Consider the following 22,421-nt stretch of genomic DNA (forward strand, 5'->3'; position numbering starts at 1 on the left):
AGTGACACTGCGTAATGAAGGGTGAGTGGGTAGAGATTGTTTAGGGAAATTGCCAGTGTGTGTCTGTGTGTGCTTGTGATGATGTGTATGTCTTTCTTCTGTCTTTTTTTAGAGTGTATGCGTTAACCATGGAGACATCAGAATCAGAATCAGAAATACTTTATTGATCCCAGAGGGGAAACTCTCGGATGTTTTGCCATCACCTATTGTGTCGGGGATCTTGGGATGTTTGGTTCCCACAGCTCATTCCCCTGTGCCTTGTCAATGAGAGTAAACATTATAATTTAATAATGTCACACAGAGATGTGCTGTGAGAATATTACCGCTCAAATGGGAGTTAAACTCTCTCTCCCTCCTTCCCTCCAGCTCTCTCTCTTCCTTCCTTCCTTTCCTCGGTTTACTACTCTTGCATCCTCAATCTCTCTTTCTTTCGTCTCTCCATTTCTCCATTAGCCACTGACCACTCTCATTCCCCAACCCTCAGAGGACACTCTATGGATATTTATAAAGCCTGCTGTATGTCCCCTGGGGACAGATTCTTTTGGACTCATCAGTCACCATGAAGCTATAGTCCAGTCCAGTAACAGAAAGAATAGTGCGCAAAAAGTTATCTCGGCTTCACTTTAAGCTCATTTCTTTGGGATTTGTCTCCATCGCAAAAGATGTAATCCTTATTTTGTCATTCTTCAGCAGCAATTAACAGGTGGTAGATATCAGTTGAAAACAGGTCACGGGGTTGATATTGATACTGCAAAATGCTGGCTGTAGAATGTTAAGAATACATGGGTGTCAAAGGGAAAAGCAATGTAAAGATTCATAAAAGCAGAATATTTTATCCTAAAGTAAACAAAAGAGTAGTCACACTACCCAAAATGAAAACAAGAATGGAACCAGCTGTCACACTAATATTGAATAACATCGCTGTCATTAAAATGACATTAGACAACAACTAATTGTAATTACGTTTTTTTCTGATGATGTAAAAGATTTGTTTACCCCAGTAAACCTTGTAGAAAAACCTGACTATCTTTACATACAAAATGCCAGATGCTGCATTAAAATAATACTGATTTGGCCTTTAATTCATGCAAAGTTGAGTTTGTGGACTAAGAAGATTGTTGTCATATTCCATCATTGAGGCTGTAAGAAATGAGATCCTGTTGGATGGTGCTGCTGTGTTTCCACAAGCATCTTAAGATACTGACACTGTGGGGAAAAGTTCTTTTGTTTTTGTCTGCATCTAATAATCTTATCAACCTTGTCCAAACTGATTGCTCACCATTCATACAACACACAGTATCTGAGGACAGGGGCAGAAGAAGACAGAAGTCTCAGTGTTTTACTACATTTGGCCAACTGAAAGGAAGGCCTGTGTCAATGGAAACATTTTGTAGATGCCAAATGTCATATAGATGGGTTATGGTAACCTCTTGTAGAGCCCTGCGAAATTTCCATTGACTTGAGGGAAGACAAAGGAAGGACTGTCTTCTGTTAAAAGAGTAATTGAAGGGGGTTCTCTCTCTCTCTCTGTGTGTGTGTGTGTGTGTGTGTGTGTGTGTGTGTTTATCTTCCTTCAGGATCTTGATGCTCTGTTATCTCTGAACTCCAGACATCTGAGACATATAGCGAACCCCTGGTATTTCTTCTCCGCAAGCGATTGTGTGTTTGTTCAACTGTGCACACATATTGTAGTAGGTGTTTGTACACTACAGTATGAACATTGATGTTATTAATCACTGACTTTGCATTTGATTCTCAGTTATGTTTTTCTTTTGATTACAGCTTTTTTTTTCAGGCTAGGCCTGGGCGATATAGTAAAAAAAGATAGCTCTATGACTCTATGGATGGCAATGTTGGTTTGTCAGCTGGTTGGTCGGTCTACCACCAACAGAATTATCTCAACATCTGTTTGATGTATTGCCATGATATTTTGTATAGACATCCATGGTCTCCACAGGATCAGTGGTGACTTTGGTGATCCCCTGACTTTTCCTCTAGTCCCACCAGCAGGTTGACTTTTGTGGTCTTTGGTGACATGTTTTTACAGCTATTGGTTAGATTCCCATGAAATGTGGTACAGATATCCATGGTGCCCAGAAGATGAATCATAATGACTCAGGTGATTCCCTGACCTTTCATCCATCACCACCAAGAGGCTCACATTTGTGGTTTTGAGTGAAATGTTTCAACAACTATTGGATGGATTGCCATGAAATTTGCTACAGATTATAATCACTTTGGTGATCCACTGACTTTCATCCAGCACCACCATCAGGTCAAAATTTGTCAAACACCTTGGTCTATGACCAAATACCTGCAAAACTAATGACATTCACATCAGCCTCAGCTGTACTTTGTGTTTAGTGCTAATTAGCATGCTAACCCACTAAACGATGATAGTTTCATGGTAAACATTATACTCGCTAAATATTCAAGTTTGTATATCTGCAGACCGGAGACTTTGAGAGGGCGTGGTAACTGTCACTCATTTTTTTATTTGGCCAATCAGAGGCTTACAATTCACTGTCAAAAACTAATTTCACCAATAGATGAGAGCAGGCATGCTTCACTTTCCTGTCTTCAGAATGACCATGCCCCTTTTTGGGTGAAAACAAGTGCTGTAAAAGTTCCAGCTACAATTCTACTACACAGTGTGTTCATTTATTTTCATTTTACACATTTGTCTATTGCCATTCATTTTTGATAACTGCAGATTTATTTGCAGCCATTCTTCTGTATTTTATTTTCTGTGTGCGTGTTTATCTACAGAGCCCTGTGCTCGTATTTCTTGAGGGCTCAGTGCTGCAGTCAGTCAGAGGATTGGCCCTCATTCAGCCCTCAGTGGGGGACCAGTACAGAGAGACTATTAGATGCCAAATGAACAGGCAATTTCAGTAGCCTGGATGCAGCCCCAGAGAACAGCTCATTTCTGTTTTTAACTTGTATATTCCCACTAATGATGTGTGGTCAACCAGCAAATTTGAGTAAAAATATGAGTGAGTGATTCAGACAGCTGCATCACCGCTACTATTTCACATCTTTGTAAAATGTACTTTGGGTCCAAAAGCATTAAAGTAGATGAGGTTTGGGTTGTTAAGGCATTTTCACTGTGTTAAGTTGCATTTTTTATTCTACATTGTGGTTTGCTGTTATGCACTGCAGGGTACTTTTCCAGCATTTTCCATCAGAAGAACCTAAATACCATGCTAATTGGACTTTTTCAGTATCATTATTGCTGTCTTTATATCCTTAGAGCTCACAGCTTGCGGTGGTATTTAAACGCAACATACATCCAATTCTCCACCACTGCTACCTCTGGATTCATGGCATATACTCCAGCCCCTGAAAGGCCACGTGCCTTCACTCTGCACGTGCCCTCGACCACCACACACAGCAGATCTGAGACAACAGAAAAGCTCTCTATAGCATCTTTCTGAGGTTTGCTAACAGGTTGATCACATTAAGTTCCTGAAAGGGGAACGTTATTTTTCCTCTGACAACACATGTCTGTTTAAACTAGTCCCTGTAGTTTTTCCAAGACTGCTCTAGGTTGTGCTCCAGGTTTTAGTACAGAAATTTGGCACTGTAGTGTGCCCTCATTTAAAGATTGGAGGAGATTGAGCATATCAAATAATTAGCAGTTTTCCAAGTTTCCACGTAGACTGTGAAGGTATTATCAAGTCTTTAAATGGGGGGGGGGGGAATAACTTCAAGAAGGGAAAACTATTTTCAAAGGGATGATTGTGAAAAATGTGATATAACAATAACTGGTTTTCCATCATGCTTTTATACTTTGGCCAGTAAGATTGTGAAACTGGTATTAACTTGCATTCTATATGGTATTAAGTCTTAATTTTAACTTTTAAGTTTTAATACTGCAGAAACCCTTTGGCTGACTATTAGCAACATATGCGTTGCCATATTATTACCCACTTGTTTTATCCAGACTACATTCTCAAAGACCAGTCCAGTCCAGTTCAGTCCGCATTCAGGCACCCCTTTCTACTTGCTCGTGCCAAATCACCCTTTGTTCTAACCTCTTAACAGAACAAAAAAAAACATCTATGTTTGAATTTCCAGAACAGCCTGTATTGTTGCGATGGAGTAAACAAGGTGACCTATGAGTAAAAAGGCTTCATCAGAATGGAGATGATGCCCAGGGCACACCCCCACCTCCCCTGCTGTCAGTCTGTCAGGCAGGAAACGCTTCCTGCCCTTTCCCCACCACAAATTCATTTAACTGTGAGAGTTACTCAGATAAAAAGTGAAGTGAAGTTGTTAAAGGCACTCCAGTAAAAAAAAAAAAAAAAAAAAAGAACATGAAAAGTCAGAATATCTCCAATTATCAACTCTTGTTCGTTGGCAAAATGTGGTGTTTATGTGTTTAATGCTAAAAGTGATTTATCCAGTGTATTTTGTGCAGACTACTTCACATTCCTGTAGAAATGTGGTATGATTTCCTGCTTTTGAGAGAGAAATGGAGAGGAAGGGAGGGTGACAGATGGGGTGTTAAAATAAGTTGGAAGCAGTGAAAAAGACAGCCAGACACAGTATGAAAGTGAGAAGCAAAGACTCAGAATTTGAAACAAGACATAACTGCACATTTGTAGATCTGATGCTGGCTCATTAACACAATGTAGCGGAGTTTGTCAGAGTTTATCATGTATTGGAAATAACTAAGATGATCACCTGAACCGCAACTGCTGTTCTAATTCTTATGTGTTTTCCCTTTAGTCGAGAACGAGAGTCATTGTGACTTTGTAAAGCTCAGAGAGATGCTGATCAGGGTCAACATGGAGGATCTGAGGGAGCAGACCCACGCCCGCCACTACGAGCTGTACCGACGCTGTAAGCTGGAGGAGATGGGCTTCAAAGATACAGATCCTGACAGCCAGCCATTCAGGTAGCGAGGGAGAGAAAGTGCATGGAGAGTGAAAACACACAAAAAATCCAGAACCACAGAGATACTCAAGTGTCGACAGCGGGGGGGGGGGCTCTATTATTAAGAGACAGTACCTAATCTATTCCTGTCTATTTTCACTCTGTCCTGTCTTTTTTTCTCTCCAGTCTTCAAGAGACATATGAGGCCAAGAGGAAAGAGTTCTTGGGGGACCTGCAGCGTAAAGAGGAAGAGATGCGACAAATGTTTGTCAACAAAGTAAAAGAGACGGAAGCAGAACTGAAAGAAAAGGAGAGAGAGGTCAGTCTCAAGTGAAATTATGATTATAAATACAGTATATTTGTTTTTAAATGGTCACTGATACGTCCACAACACTGCAAATTCAGAGACACTTGCTGTGATAATTTGGCACAATAGCAGCACCTCTGGCTTTTGATGACATTAGACAATAAACACGCTTGTGCTGTCTGGTACATGTATCTTTTCTTTACCTGTCTATCCTCAAATCTCTTGTCTTTTGTCTGTCCTCCTCCTGTCGTCCCCGTCCTTGTCTGTCCATCACCACCCTCGTCTCTTCCCTCTCAGCTGCACGACAAGTTCGAGCAGCTGAAGCGAATGCACCAGGAGGAGAAGAGGAAGGTGGAGGAGAAGCGGAAAGACCTGGAGGAGGAGATGAACGGCTTTAACAAGAAGAAGGTGGCAGCTGAGACGCTCTCCTTATCTCAGCCCCTCAAGAAAGACAAGGACAAGAAAAAGTAAGCCAATCCCTCCTTTCTATCACTCACTTGCCTCATTCTTCTTTCCATAGCAGGAAGCTAAGCTTTTTCCAACCCTCTTTCTTTCTTTAACTAATCCTGTTGTCTTTTCATTCAGTGCCCTAAATCCTGAAATGATTTCCTTTTTGTATACTAGCTTCTCTTGCTTCCCTCCTCCCTTCTCTTTTTGCTCTCTAACCTCTCTTACAAGTCTTTAAGCAGGAGGTTTGCATTCTGCTAAGTCCTGTGGCAAAGTGTCACATCAATGAGCCTTTTAACTGAATGTGCTGTGCAGTTGTTGACCTATCTCCAATACACAAGCATTTCAGCTATTATAAAGCCCTGGCATGTGTTAAGGAAACTTCCTCCCCTTTTTGTCCTGCCCAAGCTTAACATTTCCTGTCCTTTCACTCTTTCCTTTTGCCTCGCTCTAATTATTCAGGATATTCAGGGAGGAGCCAGTGAACTCACTCGCTTAAGCAATTCAAAGCTGGGCTTATAAATAGGTGATGCAGACTACAGAGCACACAGGGCGAAACAGATTTTCAATAGAGGTATGCTGATGGTGCATACACAGACACCCACAGGTATAACTATAATACAGGCTTTTCATGTTTTATCTCAATAACTACACATCATGTATATTTCACTGTATTGCAGACCATTTTCCAAGGCATAAGTTTCTATATTTATTTTTACTTTCAAGACATTAATTGGTTTCTGTTCATTTCAGTACAGTATGACACGTGCAGACATGTAACAGAGCCATTATTCAGTAATCCATCGCAGTGAACATTATGTCGCATTTACTGTCTTGTCAAAACAGTTTTTAATGTGCAGTTTACAATAGATTTAAAAGTTTCTCCCTTGAAGGTGCATTCAAGGAACCTTCAGCTTCTTCTGTTTTTGATTTACCAACAATGTACACTATGTGGCCAAAAGTATGTGGACAGACCTGTTCATCAGGCCTGAGTTTTTCACGTTTGGTGTGTAAGAACTTGATTGGCTTGCACGGTGCCCTGAACTCAACCCTATCAAACACCCTTTTGGATAAATTAGAATGCAGACTGCAGGCCGGGCCCAACATCAATTATCAGCACTAATGCTCTGAAGGGGAACAAATCCCTTCAGCCAGGCTCCAAAATCACAGCATATTGTTTAACAGTCACATTGTGGGTGTAATGCTCAGGTAGTTGCCGTGTAGCTAATGTATGCAGTATTTTTCTGCAGCCTTCTTGGATGTTGGAGGTCACCTCAGCTCATCACCTTGGAAGAAAAAAACTCCTAGAAAAGGGGTTAATATATAATTTTCATGTATCTCAAAGCAGGTTTTAAGTCTCTAAAAGTTCATCTTCAAGTTGTACTGAGAATAACTGAAGCTAATGGCTGTCTGAATACGTATGTTAAGCTTTGGACAATGATCTGCAGTGACGTGAACTGTACAGGACTTGCAGTTAATGTAGTCGTATTACTCTCTGAGGCTTGAAATCTGTGAATTTACTTGAAGACATCTGGCTCCATCTTGTGGCTGCTAACACACTTTGCTCTCAGTGCTGGTGTAGGAGACATCTTCCATTTTGTGGTTTTGTGAAGGAGATTCCACAGATCTTTAGTTTGCTTTTTATTAATTTACTCTCTCAAGTCTAAACATTTGTTAAACTTGAGGAAACATTGTTGATATTAAAACACTGTTTATTCCAGATAAAACGTAGCATTTCAGAGGACACATTCAGGAGTGATGTTTGAAAAGGACAATGTAGACACATCATCTACATCACATTGAATGTAGTTGTGACAGCTCACACTATTGTTTTCTATTCACTTACACTAACACTGGTATTTATTTTAACTGCAGCATCTTTTTGCTTCAATGCTACTTTATTAGTCGTCTGTAGAATTAAAATCTTTATTAATAATTTATTATTTCCATAAAGTAGGTGTTTAATCATTTAATTTATTTTGTTAATTGTTTGTCATTGTTTTCCAGTTAATTTATGGGCGCTGTATACCCTTCCACACACGACCATGGATTTGTCCTCCATCACCATAGCAACGACAACACCTGTTTGTTTTGTTTTGATTTGTTTGTTTGTTTATTTGTTTTGACATTCCATCTTGACATTGTGCACATGGACCAAAGACACTGAGGATGATGATGGTCATGATGAAGCCACAGGGGAGAAAAGAGTGAAAGATGGTGAGAGATAATGAGGAATAAATGTTCACTTGCCAACAGTGGCCATCTCATTTATTCAGGATCTTTCTATTCTATGTTTTTTTATATATATATATATATATATATATATATATATATATATATATATATATATATATATATATATATATATATAATATTTGTTTTTCTATGTTCTGATTTAAAGATTTTCTGTTGTTTTTTGTGTTTTGCCATCAACTATTCACACAGAAACAAGAGGTTCAAGCCCTTCAAACCTTTTGGTACGATAGTGTAACACTGGGCAAGTCATTTGAAACCGTTCTGTATGTATTTTTAAAAAAAGGTAGGGTCTGCTTGATTTGAAGGACTGACATTTAATTGAAGATATAAGTGAAATCAAGCCTTTCCTAAAGTTTTTATTTTTTTAAATACCTGAGCTGTTTGAAATGTTGTCCAGGTGTGGTGTGTCTGTTAACCTTTAGCCTTTAGATTAAGTACATTTCACAGTAGAATAAATCCCTGTATCAAATGAGCCCAAATAATACATTTAAATAGCAATAAAACTGAGTACCTGTATACTGCATATATCACTGCATATACATAGGTACTGACTACCTAAAACTTATTCTTAAGTCTTAATAAAAACTTATGCAATATTCTGGTGCTGTTTCATATTAACTCAATAAATGTATGTGAATATTTTCTAGCGTTTACCCAGCTTCATATGCAAAATGTAATAGTTTTTGAATATGATATTATTGTAAGAAGCACATATGACGATGTACATTGTCCATAAGTAATGTAACTTTATTGTAAACCATAAGTGATCGCCTTGATGTGAGGTGAGTGTTGTGACAGTGGACCCACACAAACATGAAGACAGTGTGTGTGTGTGTGTGTGTGTGTGTGTGTATATATGTGTATACACACACACACACACACAAGTATTCAGGAAAACATACAAGCCTCAGCTCGCTGTAGAAGAGTTTACACTCAGAGATGGAGAAGAGAGCAGCTGTATTTACTGTCTGTCGTTTGGTAATAAATGCAAACCCCCTCCCGACTTTGATGTGTCTCTCTGCCATGATTTGTTTGACGATATTCATCAGGCAGGGAGATGAAAGTGAAACACAGGCAGGTGAAGATGCACACACACAAAGACAACATGCAGAGGCTGTCGGTCTCAACTGTAACACAAACAGCTGTCAGCTTGAGATGCAGTGTTTCCTGTTTAGTGATCCCTAACTGAGATGTTTGCTCAGTCTGCACACAATCCTCCCTGCTTTCACCACCACGCTGCTGACCTTAGCTGTGTGTGTGTGTGTGTGTGTGTGTGTGTGTGTGTGTGCACAGTTTGTGTTTGCCGAAGGTGGAGAGGAAGGTGTGTGTGTGTGTGTGTGTGTGTGTGTGTGTGTGTGTGTGAAAAACAGAAATATGCGAAAGTACTGACTTTGTATGTCTGTGGAGGAAGAGTGTGCGAAAGGGAGATGATGTTGGTTGTGTGTGTGTACAGTATGCGTGTTAACACAAAGGGCAGCTGGCTGTTGCTCTTTTAAAAACCACATGCCTGCATTTCAGCACTCAGTAACAGCGTCCTCAGTTCATCTCCCTTTCAGCTTTTCCTCATTCTAGTATGAAAACACAGATCAAATAGTTAGCAACATAGATTCCAGCCATGGACTAGCTAATGTTGTAATGCTAGTTCATTTAGATAGTAATTGAAGAAGATCAATTAATGAGAGCAAGATTTAAATAATTAATTTTATTTAATTTAAATAATTTAATAATTTTTAATTTTAAATAGACATGGACATGTAAAGTCAACAAGATATTGTAACATTTGCATAAAGCAAATCAACAGGCTGAAGAATTAATGAAATAAAAACATTTGCAGCGTTTATTCATGAAATTAAAGCTTTTTTGTGAAATGTAGCTTGTGTAAATAACTAGTAAATAAACACTTAACACAACATAAAAATGTTTCGTACAAGTAAGAGATTAAAATAATAAAAAATGTACATGTTAAATAGACATGTATTATGGATGTGTGAAGTCCCTTAAATTAAGATGATTTATTATTTCTAAAAAGTATGTTTATACTTACAGTCCAGAAAGCATTCTTCTTTCTTTTTCTTTTTTTTGCCCAAGAACATGATTGGGTCAATATGAATTTAGAATATTATCTATTAGACTTGCAACCTTTTATTTTCATTATCGATTAATCTGCCAATTATTTTCTTGATTAATTGCTTGGTCGGTAAAATGGTGAAAAATGCCCACCACAATTTCGTAGAGCCCAAAGTGACGTCTTCAGATATTTTGTTTTGAACAACCACCGTAACTTTCTTTATTTATTGTCATTTCCTGTATTATGTGTATTTAACGGAATGGAGTATGTGAGTTAATCATTGAAAACTGACAGAGGAAGTCATGGCACAGTATTAAGATCGTCCCATAGTAATGGTTTTCTGTTTACTGTGAAGGCTCTGCCAGCACTATTATTATTCTGTCCACCACCTGCAGGGCTCACTGGATCTCATTCAGCAGTACAGTCTGTTCAGAGCTGTCTGTTCTCTCTATCCTTCAGTACACCAACACACTCTTCTAACACAGCTCAGTGATAATGGCTCTCTGACAGTCTGTTCTACATACTGTACATATAGCACAACATGGTAGTACACATTAAGACTGTTGTACATATCTTAGAGGCTTGAGGTATAGTGCTGTAGTCAGTGTTTTGAGATTTCCTAGGAAATTACACGATGAAGGCAGGAATGTTGTTAGGCAAGACCACACATAGGTACACTAAAGTCATATGGGGCAAACTTCACCCATCAAACTGCTGACCAGATTAATTAAATAATAAAACATTAAATATTGGAGTCTGGTAATCATGGAAGCTCATTCCTGCCAGCATAAGGGGGGAAATGAAATGTTAGGAATGATGAAAACAGAAATACTCACAGTAAATCAAAATTATAAATCAAACCTTTGATTTACCAGGTTTAAATTATAAGATAGTGTCTTAATTTTGACTTACTATCTAATAATTTCAAATAAGTGTAGAATCAATTTAGAAAATTTACTCATCAAAATTAGATTTTCTAAGTCAAAATTATGAGACACATCATCAAAATGTTGATTTACCAAAATAAATGACTTATAGAAGAATGTTAGAACTGCTCCTTTTCTTGATGATTCTTGGTGATTAACAATGACGGACCTTGTAAAAATCTGGTACCTACAATACCCACAATGCAACTGGACTGCCGACTAATAAGTCAGAGATTTGGGTGTGTTATACTAGTAGCCTCGAGCCGCTTGCCTCAAGCAGAGATGAGGAGCGGGCTACAGAGGTCTGGTAAGCTCCACACCCCCAGATTATTTTCATTTTCAACTTGTAAACACTGACTCAGGTGACATCACTTGAGGCAGTTTATCAAACTTCATGCAGCTCCCTCTGGAGCCACAAAAAGGCTTTATACAACTGTTTTCACAAATGCAGTAGTACTCCAGGACCTGTAGACAGACTTTGATGTGTAAAATTGGATGAGTTACCCTTTAAGTTCCGAAGTCTGATTTAGAAAGTCCAAATTTGAACTTTGCATTTCAGAATTTTGAGTCACTGTGATTTTCACACTTATGTATTTTTTTTATGGTGGTAATGAGCTTTCATAGCTAAACCCCCGACTGTAGCAGGTGCAACAAAACAGGAGGGTGAGGGAGATGTCAATCAATTATTATTTGTACACGCCCACATAGTCCTGAGAACAGGTCTAATCAGGCAACATATGTGTGTGTGGACTATGGGTGAGTAGGGACTTTGGTGCATTTTTTACAGTATGCTGAATACAACCCATTAGTATGATGAGACCCAAATCATGTACAAGTATAACTATCTTTATAGGAACAACACAGCAAAAATATGGACTTGAGTTGCTTGCTCAAGGGCTTTTTCTCTCTAGACAATATGGAGAACGTGTTGTGAACTTAACCTATCTATATTTTCTCCAGCTGACGCAGGACTAAACATGGAAAGCGTCTCTACCCTTTTGAAATTGACGAACCAGAAAAATGACACTTAAGAGACTTTCAAAGTTATAGCTTTATTTCTGTGGTTGACCAGACAATAAGATATAGCTGCCTCAGTAAATGAAGTAATAGGAAAAAAAAACCTTTACATTGGTCACCGGTCTAGCACCCAGCTGGACTGGATGAATCAAAGCAGACTTTACAGTTGAGAAAACAGACACACTAATTCACATTAAAGATTACATTGCTGGCTTCCCTCTGAACACAAAACAATTTAAGCAGCCTAAAGTCAAAGAATGAAAATCAAAGTTCAATGTATATAGGTTTCAACTGTTTGGCAGTGGACCTAAAGTCTCTCTGGACACACTCATGTATGAGCCAACATTAAATACAGTTTACAATGAAACACAATATTGTGTCACCGTTTCTGTCAGCATCATGATGAAACTGTCAATAGATCTGACAGAACTAGGTGATATTTACAAAATAAAAACGGGATACTTTTATCCCAATACTTCAATATCAATAATGTGACAATATTTGGGGTATCATTATTGGTGCGCTCATACAGTATTTAATAACAAAAAAATATCAAATTTAAATGAGAACATTGATTCTGGATTACTAATTGGGTAATCTCATGATGTCAAAACGACCATTTTGTCATTCTGCTCTAGTGTTGAACTAATCTCTCAAAAGGTGCTCTTGTTTGATATGTAGCAACAGTTGCATAAAGCAAATCAACAGGCTGAAGCATACATGAAATAAAAATTTGCAGCATTTAATCATGAAATTAAAGCTTTTTTGGTAAAACGTAGCTTCTGTAAATGAAACTGTACGGTTACAGCAAAAATGTTTAGTACAAGTAAGAAAGATTAAAATAATAAAAGGTTGTGAAAAAATATCAGTATTTGCATTAAAAAAAGCTTGTCTTTATCTCAAAGTGCTTTGTGGCTCTGTGGGGAACCTGAGCACCAAGATACCTCACAAACAAAAATCAGGATCAACTCTCAAACATAAAAAAATAAAGCCATTCTTGGCCTCAACCACACTTATAAAAAAACACACACAACTGCCTAATTCTTATCCTTCACCTCCAACTTGAAACAGCAATTTGTGGTGGATATAAAAAGGACAGGTAGGTTAAAAAGTAGAAAAAAAATATGCCATTAATAATAGGTTGATAACTTAACTGGACCGTCTGCACCAAGGAGAAACATTCAAATCTCAATGTAATCAGGCTCAAAGATTCCTGACAATTTCTCCTCAACTTCCCGGCTGTCAACACAGAACAAGTTATGGCATCAGAAAAAGAGGATAACTCTGATCCATACACACCTCCAGATTCACATTTGGGTATGGACAGGTGTACAGAAGAGACAAAGAATATCTAAATCTGACCTCAGACAGGCCATAGAGAACGAGTTTCTGCCTTTCATTTTCTTAAATCTCTTAAAATCAATCCCTAAATGTTATGGCAGGTGAGTAACATCTGGATTTAAGTCTTCAGTGCCCTGTGAAACTTATGACTGAGGTTGTAAAATGTGCTGAATTACAGTATATTGGACTTTGTAACATGCTCACTGTGAAATGGGAGCACTGTACACTTTTAAGAGGTGGACGGTGCGATTAAATGTCCGACTAGTTGACAGCGGGGTGCAGTGGCGGACAGGGCCAGACGTCTTTCTGTTGGGAATCAAACAAACCCCCAATATTGTCCCCCTCCGCCCCTGAAGTCGTCCCCTCGTTATACAAACACCTAAAACCGTCGTAATACTCATCAGAGTCCCCCTGCGCTCCGTCGCAACGCCCCCTCCTGGCCTGCCTGAGGCGCAGTGCAGGGCTCCAGGCTCGCTCCTCGTCCTGGATCTGGGCACTGTCGAAGATGTAGACAGCGTTGGCCGGCAGGGAGAACTCCAGGCTGTGTAGGTACTCGTCCACCATCTCTTTGCAGTGGATGAACTGGCCACTATCAACCTGGGAGAGCAAAGACATCAAAATGGGTGTATGATACAACGTCAATGACTGAAGAATGATTTGAGATGATCAACATTGTGGTCAACTGTGGAGCGTTTCAGCATAGTAGCACGATGTTTTTCAACTTTCTATATTTCACGACACAGGACTGCATACATTAACAACATTTTTGCAGGTTTGTGCATTAGCATTTTTAAGTTGTAGACTTTTATGTCAAAGTTCACTAAAATATACTTTCTTTCCCTTAGTGATCATTGTTCTGACAATGTTGGACCTGTAGAAGCAGCCAAATGACTGTAACCAAAGATGAGTCAGTTTTGGACAGTACAGAGCATCATTTGCTGACCTGAATGTGCCAATATGTGCCTTTATTGTGGTGCCTTCATCCCAAGCACCCTCCAGTATGAAGAAAAATAAATGCCAATTCTGCACTGCTAAAGGTGCAAAAGTTTGACATAAAAGGGGGAGGAAAAATACTCAGGGGTTTTGAAAAAAAGTGTGGGACAGCTAAAAGATAAAAACAAGGACAAAAACAAAAAAAGAATCCATGGTGGATTGACAGTCAGGAGAGTAAATCCTTTATTCAAACCTTTCCAGCTTGAATTAATCAATACATGAATCACTCTAGTGATTCACAAATATTTGTAAGCTGTGTAGTTATTACCTCCATAAATGTACTGGATATGGATAATGGCACTCTCTTTATTTGAAAGTAAAAAAAAAGAAATCAGAAAAATAAAAATCCAATAATATGAGAATATTTTTATTTTTAACATAAACAAAGATTGTTGATAAGAATGACTTACATTTGGTTATTAAAATAATTGTGACCAAAACATGTACTCAGTGGGACGTTTTACAGTTGAAAAATAAACCGCCCTCTGGTGGACAAACCATGTAATGTTTTCTAAATGAACTCAAACTTATCTTTGGCATTTCTGTACTGCAATTTCTTGTTATTTATCGACCAACATATATGCGGATTCCAATATATCTGACTATAATCATGGAGAAAAGGCCTGTGCATTTCTCTTACTTGTGCTTTCTTCAGCAGATCGGTGAAGACTGAGAACCAGTCGGGCGTGAGCGCCTCCAGCTCCAAAGTGATGATGGCCAAAGCCAGCGTGGAGCCCTTGAACTGCCAAAGCTGGTGGCAGGCCATACAGTGCTGCACCTGCCTGGTCCACAACGCCGCCTGGAAGCCCGGAGGCCTCTTCTGATCCCCCGGCCCGGCGGAAAGCAAACCGGGGTCTGTTGCCGAGTCCCAGCCGACGCCGGAGCCAAGCCCGATGGACGGAATGAGGTGAGGGTGGCCGGCGACGAGCAGGGCGTGGAACTGGACCGGAGATGAACAGAGAAACGAAGAGGAATGAGACCAAAACGTTAGCATAATGATGTCATTGTTGTCCATCCATCCATTACTCACCCCTTACCTCTACTACTTCATAATTGATAGCAACATCAAATATACCAGTGAATTTAACGCCCAACCATGCAAATCTGACAAAAAGGTCGACACATCATTCATCCCTTTGACCTGACCTTCATTCTCATCCACCCGGGACCCTGCACTTTGCAGTCTGTGGTTCTCTACTCTTCTCAAGTGTTTATTGCTGCATTAAAAGCTACTACCTGAAGCTGTGCAGGAGGACACTTGAGCAACAGGTAGAGAATCTCAGGTTTTACTAATGAAGACCCACCTGTTTGCCTGAGGAACCATAGTAATCTTGTTCGTATTGTATCGTACGTGCAGTGCTTTTCTGTGTTCCCATTTATAGGCAGGAACTGTAAATCACAACCTGAGTGGGGGCTCAATGTTAAAAAGGAAGCTTTGACTTTTAGTGATAAGAAAACATCTGCTAACAGCTCACTTTATTGAAACCAAGGGGCTCAGGCTAGCTAGCTAGCTCTATCCTTTGGTTTAAATGAAGAACGCTAAAAAGTCATTTCCCACCACATGACAAGCGGCTGGTGAAGAAAATCAGACTAGATTTCGAAATGCATTCTTCTAATGTCTGTTAGTCTTTCATTCATGTTGTGTTTAGTTTGTCTCTTACTCTGTAGCAAAAATAAGCCATGTGTTTTAAAGAAATTGGAATTTACTGGGAGGTAGATTCAGCAATGTGGTGCGAAAGTCAAAAAGTAATCCCTGAAACAGTTAAGCTCTCAATTTCTTCCTAAAAACCTTTCTTCTCCTCATGTTCTCTTTCTTCACTTCATTTTGGAAATGTAGAGGATTCAGCGTAACGTAGCAAACAAAGACAATGGTGTGTTTAGATTTGACAGTCCTGGTACGGTCTCAGATGGTGAAAGGTCTGAGCATCACATAGCTGATTCTGCCTTTCAAAAGTAGTTTTACTTGGATGTTGAATCATTGAGAGGTAATGACAAGGCATCTGTTAACCCTCTTATTTATTCCTATCAAAGTGTCATGGTGGAGAGTATGACAAATTATTGATAGATTTTATTGATTGCTGTTTTATAGACAATGGAGAATAACTATTTAGGAAAGCAAACGCAGAGGAATTTCTTCAGGGCAGGTGGAATGTAATTGTGAGATACTTACAGTACAGTTAAAGTATTTATTTGAACAGTATAAAGAGAAAATGTCTTTATTTTATTATTATAGTTTTTATTAATACATTATGTCTCTTTATTTGTAAAGGTTTGGATTTTTGTAATACCTAAAGTGAAGTGCTAGGACAATAATAGATTCACAACAATAACTTCACACAATGTAAACCTATGACACCAATATCAGCCAGATCCACAAACCGTTATAGGGGAAGGTGCCATTTTTAGTCTTGCAGAAGACACTCAATCAGTCCAAATGTGCCAAGCTGCTTTTTGGTGAGTTTATGGTTTGTGGCTTTAAGAAAATGTATCAGTCCTCCACCAATTTCAATGTCACAAAACAAATTTAACACTTAATTTTTTTGAGGGAATGTAGGTTGTCCTTTGGTCCGGGATGAGATTATGGACTCCCAGAATGCACGACAAGACTTCACAAATCAACTGGGGATCTTGAGCAAGTAAATCAATATCTTCTAAGAATCACTGTCAGATTTATTTAAGAAAAGATGTGTATCAGGAATTGTGGTATCTCTTAAACTGAGGAAGTTGTCTCAGTGGAAATCCTTTGAATAGTGTGGATCAGTACAAAGTGTAAACCATTTCTGTCAAGAGAATTACGGGCTGTATTCATAAAGCATCCAACTGCTGGCCTACGCCCTGTTTTGCCTCCTCATTCACAGTTAGATGAAGTTTTCAGCCAAATTACGGTTTGTTTTGCTTTAAAGCAAAGAAAACAAGTGGAATATCTTCCCTTCGACCTTCCATAAAGTCTAATTTTTTCATATAATGTGAAACTTGAGCTGAACAATAATTCAATATTATCATTCCTGACTTTCAGTGGAATTTTATCATGATGTGATAACCATATTGTGTTGCAAAATTCTGTTCAAATTAATGATTCCAAGCAAACTGTAGTTAACAAGACTAAGAGTCTACAGCCATGCTATTATGGCCTATTATATGGAAAGTCAAGGGGTCACCAAAGTGATTACAATTAATCCTGAGGATGACATGAATGTGTTGATCAAATTTCATGGCAATCCAATTTACAGTTGTTGAGATACTTTTATTAAAAATCAGAAATGTGAACCTGCCTGTAACGCTAGAGGCAAAGTCAAGGATCACCAAAGTCATTGGGGCTCATCGTCTGAGAAACATGGATAGCTGTGGCAAATTTCATGGCAATCAATCCAAAAGTTGTTGAGATATTGGAGTTGGACCAAAGTGGTGGGCCAACATTGCGATCCATAAAGCTGCTAGAGTGGCTAAAAACTAAAAAGTAGTCACTGAAATTTTGTTTTACATGTGTAAAGACTTGAGTTTAAAATAATTAAATTGCTGTTTAATGCAATAAACTCACTTTGCGTACATTTGCCACAATTGTGATTCACCCATATCAGCCCTATGTGAAGCCCATCCATACCTGCTCAAACTGTTGACTTTTGGCATAGTTACTGATCTTTAATCATTACATTATGGATGAGTTCTCGTTAAAAGCGTTATGAATACAGCCCCGGGCCCAACAGCATGAAGGGACCTAAATGATGTGTGTGTTTGTTGACAGTTCAGTCAGTGGTCAAGGCTTTTGGCAATGATTTGTAAGGGTTAAACAATGAAATTGCTGTGAACAGGCCTGAGCTACGAAACAATATTGTGCCATAAAATGAGTTATACAGCATGGGCATTAGAAACAGTCTTAACAATTCACAGCATGTTATAGATACGCCAACGACCCAAATCGTCTATGTTTCTGGAGGGTTTGGGTATCCACTGTATGGCTGTGGGGTAAGAGTTAGTCAGAAGTGCCTTGGCCTGATATGCAACATGCCTGTTATTTTGCTGGCAGCTTGCAAATGCAGTCTTACGTGGTTGGAGGAATCTCATACAGCTCTATTCAGACCTAATGCTGAAATGCGTCTTTGTTGCTTTTTGTCCACTTACATGCAAATTGGGTAACTGGCCTGGGTTAAGCTGTAACTTGGGTTTGTCGAATATGTGATTTTCAAGTCCAATATTGTCACTTTTGCACTGAAGCTGCAGAGAGCAGACAATGCAAATCTTTAGAGTGGAAATAGACCTTTACTTAGCAATTAAACAATGATGTGACACTAGAAAAGTGTGAGACCTGAAAATAAAATAAAATGCCTTTTCAGGTTTAGCAGACTGTTTTATCATAGCTGAGGTCAGGCAGCATTATATTATTATAAATATTATTATTATATTAACCAATATTCAATTATATTTTAGTCAACTTATTCTGATTTATTGGAAAACAAAATGTAAATCTAACATATCTGCTAATCAGACTCTCATTTTATGATTTATATTAGAGAGGCATGATTTTATTTTACGCTTCTTGGCTGCAGTAATTATTTTAAAAAAATAAAGAGGGAAGGACACACTCCAACCAGGACTGAATGGAGTTTATAATATAATGGGCACAATGAGTCAAAATAAAGGCACAATCTCTACCAGGACCAATTCTTTACTGTGTGGGTAGGGGGGTATGAGGGTTTGTAAACACCATCTTGAAGCAAACGTGATGCAAGCATGATGGTTTAATGTCTGCTTTTGTACTGTGTTTTTAGGCAAAGACCAGGACCTGAATTCACAAAGCATTTCAAAGTCCAGCCAGCTCACTATGAGATGCTCTGACAGTTCAGGTCCAGTTAAAAGAAAACAGTTTGCAACTGTTTGCCTGCCTATCTGCTAAATTCTGACTTACTATGTGAATGAAGTCGACTGGTGTAGCAGTGTACAAGTCCCAGTGCAGCTTGTCTAGAATGATCCTCTCCATGCGAAGAATCTCCGCTGTTGAAAAGCTGCATCCGCTCTGCACAACCAGGTCTTTAACGCAGCCTATTACCTGTTTAAACAGACACCAACAAAAGGGAAGCAAATAAACATATTGTTTTGAAGTAGCATTGACGTGGGTGTTGTTTTTTTTACAGCTTTTATTTTCCTCCATAAGATAAGATCTCACCTCATCTTCCTCATTGATTTTGGCAGCCAGGACTAATGAGGTAAAAGCGATGCATTTCAGGTATTTTGATTGGGCCTAAAAAACAAAACAAAACAAAAGACTACATTTTAGTTCTTAAGAAGCAGAAAGATGTATGAATGTGAAAACAAACATCAGATTCCTTTTCACCGCTTTAACAGATTCTGACAGAAAGTGAATTTGGGAACATTTAGGTTGGCATCTCTCACGAAGGATCGATTCTAGTGGTGATGAGGGATACGAGTCCTTTAATGGGGTTTAATAGGACAATTATACTTGTGTTCTTTTAGGTCACACTGAGTAGACAGACCTGCCTCACTATCATCTCTTTCTCCCTGCAGCAAAGAAAAAACCAGTAGCTCAGTTCATACCCATCAGTATGAATATCAGAAACATAAGCAGCATGCTGTACATTGTTTGCTGGCAAAGGTCAGGGATCACATTATGAAAAGCGCAGCGGCTGTTCTAAGTCAAACTAAATTTAAATACACTTTATATGGTCAAATTGGCAAGTAAATGGACTCAAGTAAAAATATGATTCACTGTACAGCCCTATTCAGAGTACAATCTGATGTCAAATACATATGAAATGTATTGCTTTCATTGAATACAGACTTTGACCATGAGCCATGTTGTCCATTATTATACTATGCAGCCATTTGTTCAGGCTTTTAGTAATGGAGAAATTCTCCATTATTTTCATTTATTTTGAAAGAGTACAGTTTACATACTGGACAAATGGTGGACAAAAAGTTGGAAACTATTATGATACGTTCTAGCCGTCTACCTTGACGGTGGACAGCAGTCGGTTGAAAACACAGACTCCCAATGCAAAGGTCTCTGGACAGAACTGGAACAGCCTGTTCATCTCTCCGAGCCAAAGGATCATTTCTTGGTGTTGGGATGGAGAAATGCCAGCGCCCTGAGTGGTCAAAGGAAACAACAGTTGGTTAATAAATGAAAGATTAGACATCAGTTGTTTTAAAAAAACAAATGCTGAACTGTGCTTTGGATTAGTCAGATAGGCGTTTTCCACTATGGGATATTAACTACACGTAACATGGAGCTCCCCTATGGGAACCTGTTACATAACAGTAATGGGTGTACTTGAGATACGCCCATTACTGTTAACCCCGTTTACTCACTGATTTTATGCTCTTACTTGTATTAATAGTATTAGTATTAGTAGTATTAAAAGTATTAATTTCCGTATCACAGAAAGTTACCTTATAAAGAGCTAAAAGAGCTTAAATAATCTCCATAAAACAAATGAGACCACAGCCCGCCTCTTTATTACACCAGTGGAATTGTTAGTGTTTCTCAAAATGAAGAAATGAACATTTCCCTTAAATCTTGTTGCTTCCTATCACATAAAAGAATCTTTGACTTCTCATTTTACTGAGAGGACCAAGATTGATTTTTCTGTTGGCCTCAATCCCTTTTTGTCATCACAGAAAAACTCCGGCAGCTTTAGCTTTAGTTTCTGTTTAGCTGTTCAGCAATACATTTTATTTGTGGCCAATACAAATCCTGTGTGTGTCAGAGTTAGTATACCTACATCTGAAAATGACTGTGTTAATGATTTACTAACATTAAACTACTACACTTAGAATCTTTAATCAAGTTTGAAATGTGAAATAATCCACACACACACACGTGCATAGACCCCTTGTCTCACCTGGATGCATTCATTCTTGAAGACAGGTACCTTCCAGAGGCGAGCCTCCCTCACCAGAGCGGCCTCCAGCAGGCCGACCAGCCGGCGGCTCTCCACAGCTCCTGGGTTCTTCATCGCCACCACAGCACAAGCCAGGCTGCAGCCAGGGCACACACACCTGATGGAGGAGGAGGAGGAGGAGGAAGAGGCGGCAACAACAACAGATAGATTACAATGGGAACAGAATGGCCTTCACAAAACAAAACTTTCCTTAAAACCATCTATTAAACTATGCACACACCCCTCAGATAGGGCCCTTTGAATTCACTCAGAGGTCAAACAATAATAATAATAATAATAATAATAATAATGATGGGCATCTATTCAACACTGTGGGGTCCGGTTCCCTTGCATCAAGGTTCGAGGTAAGACAACACAAAGGGTTTAACAAACAGAAAGTTCAGGAGTCTAAACAGATTTAGCCCAAAACAGCAACTTCAACAGTTCCATTACATTTTGGACGGGTTTAAACAAGTTTCACTGTCCATATTTTGTCAGTTTTGGGCACCAGTTAGTATAATCTGGTAAACAGTTCAGACCAGCAGCTCTCTAAAAGCTGAAAGTGCCAAGTATGCAGCAGGAAATACTTTCAGTTTGCTAAACAACATCGCCATTTTTCAGACTTTGCAGGCAGGAAGTGCAGGATCGAGAAACTACTCCTCAATGCAAAATGTTTAAATACTTTGTTTTAATCTGCTGTGGGTTAAATGCTACACACACAGGATCCAGGCGGGATAATGGGCTGCAGCTGCTGCAGCCTCTTGCACAGTTGCTGCTGCTGCTGCAGCCAAAACACATTTGTCTTCCTCTTTTGTTTTTTTGTGTGTGTTTTTTCTTTGGTCAAGCAGTCTTACCTCTTCGATTACAAACGCAGGATATCCCTTCGACGGAAGGAGCATTTATACGGTTTTTCAATTAGTCCATATTCACCGAAAGCAACAAGGAAACAAACAACAGTCGGATGCTGTTAGAGAATACTCTCGGAAAGAAACGTGTTTTGGAGCGAATATACGGAAAGCAGCCGCATTATACGCAAAGAACAAATAAAACAAAAGGTAAAAAAGCGCGACTTATTCCAAATAACTGCGGCGGTGGTACAAATAAGCGCAAAAAAGGCAGGAAGCAAAAAATCGGATGAGGATTGAGGGCAAGCTGTGTTTTGAACGCTCCGGACTCCGCCCCGTTGTGACGTCACCCCATCGATAAGGCACAAATGTGTTAGTGGGTCAGACATACGGGACCCCTCACACAAAATGGTCGAGCCTTCACTGGAAATGGAAGATTTCTGC

General features: G+C 39.0%; 2 protein-coding genes across 3 annotated transcripts in view; one reads left to right on the forward strand and one right to left on the reverse strand.

The window, feature by feature from the left end:
• sept8a (septin 8a) overlaps positions 1-15,176 on the forward strand; it is a 39,364-nt gene extending 24,188 nt beyond the window's left edge. The window contains exons 7-10 of one of the 2 annotated variants that reach the window (XM_044221570.1): positions 4,735-4,903; positions 5,068-5,200; positions 5,486-5,655; positions 14,895-15,176. In XM_044221570.1, the coding sequence (XP_044077505.1) occupies positions 4,735-4,903; positions 5,068-5,200; positions 5,486-5,655; positions 14,895-15,060 (638 nt within the window). In that variant the 3' untranslated portion in view covers positions 15,061-15,176. Of the gene's footprint in view, positions 1-4,734; positions 4,904-5,067; positions 5,201-5,485; positions 5,656-7,642; positions 8,895-14,894 lie in introns of those variants that run through there. The other variant, XM_044221571.1, reaches the window with a different exon arrangement.
• Positions 15,154-22,314, reverse strand: ccni2 (cyclin I family, member 2). The gene is made up of 5 exons (XM_044221572.1): positions 21,987-22,314; positions 21,094-21,250; positions 20,203-20,337; positions 19,398-19,472; positions 15,154-19,280 (listed from the first exon to the last, which is right to left on the reverse strand). Exons 2-5 carry the CDS (start codon positions 21,205-21,207, stop codon positions 19,074-19,076), a joined length of 531 nt encoding a protein of 176 aa, XP_044077507.1. The 5' UTR covers positions 21,208-21,250; positions 21,987-22,314; the 3' UTR covers positions 15,154-19,073.
• Positions 22,315-22,421: the final 107 nt, after the last annotated feature.

The sequence above is a fragment of the Siniperca chuatsi genome, linkage group LG14 (assembly GCF_020085105.1).
Source record: "Siniperca chuatsi isolate FFG_IHB_CAS linkage group LG14, ASM2008510v1, whole genome shotgun sequence".
Lineage (NCBI taxonomy): Eukaryota > Metazoa > Chordata > Actinopteri > Centrarchiformes > Sinipercidae > Siniperca > Siniperca chuatsi.

What these genes read in the sequence shown, in the direction of transcription:
- ccni2 (XM_044221572.1), bottom strand. Translation starts at nt 21,207, where the DNA reads ATGAAGAACCCAGGAGCTGTGGAGAGCCGCCGGCTGGTCGGCCTGCTG. An exon ending in GACTGCTGTCCACCGTCAAG is followed by an intron (nt 19,473 to 20,202) that starts GTAGACGGCTAG and finishes TTTGTTTTTTAG; the next exon opens with GCCCAATCAAAATACCTGAA. An exon ending in AAATCAATGAGGAAGATGAG is followed by an intron (nt 19,281 to 19,397) that starts GTGAGATCTTAT and finishes CTGTTTAAACAG; the next exon opens with GTAATAGGCTGCGTTAAAGA.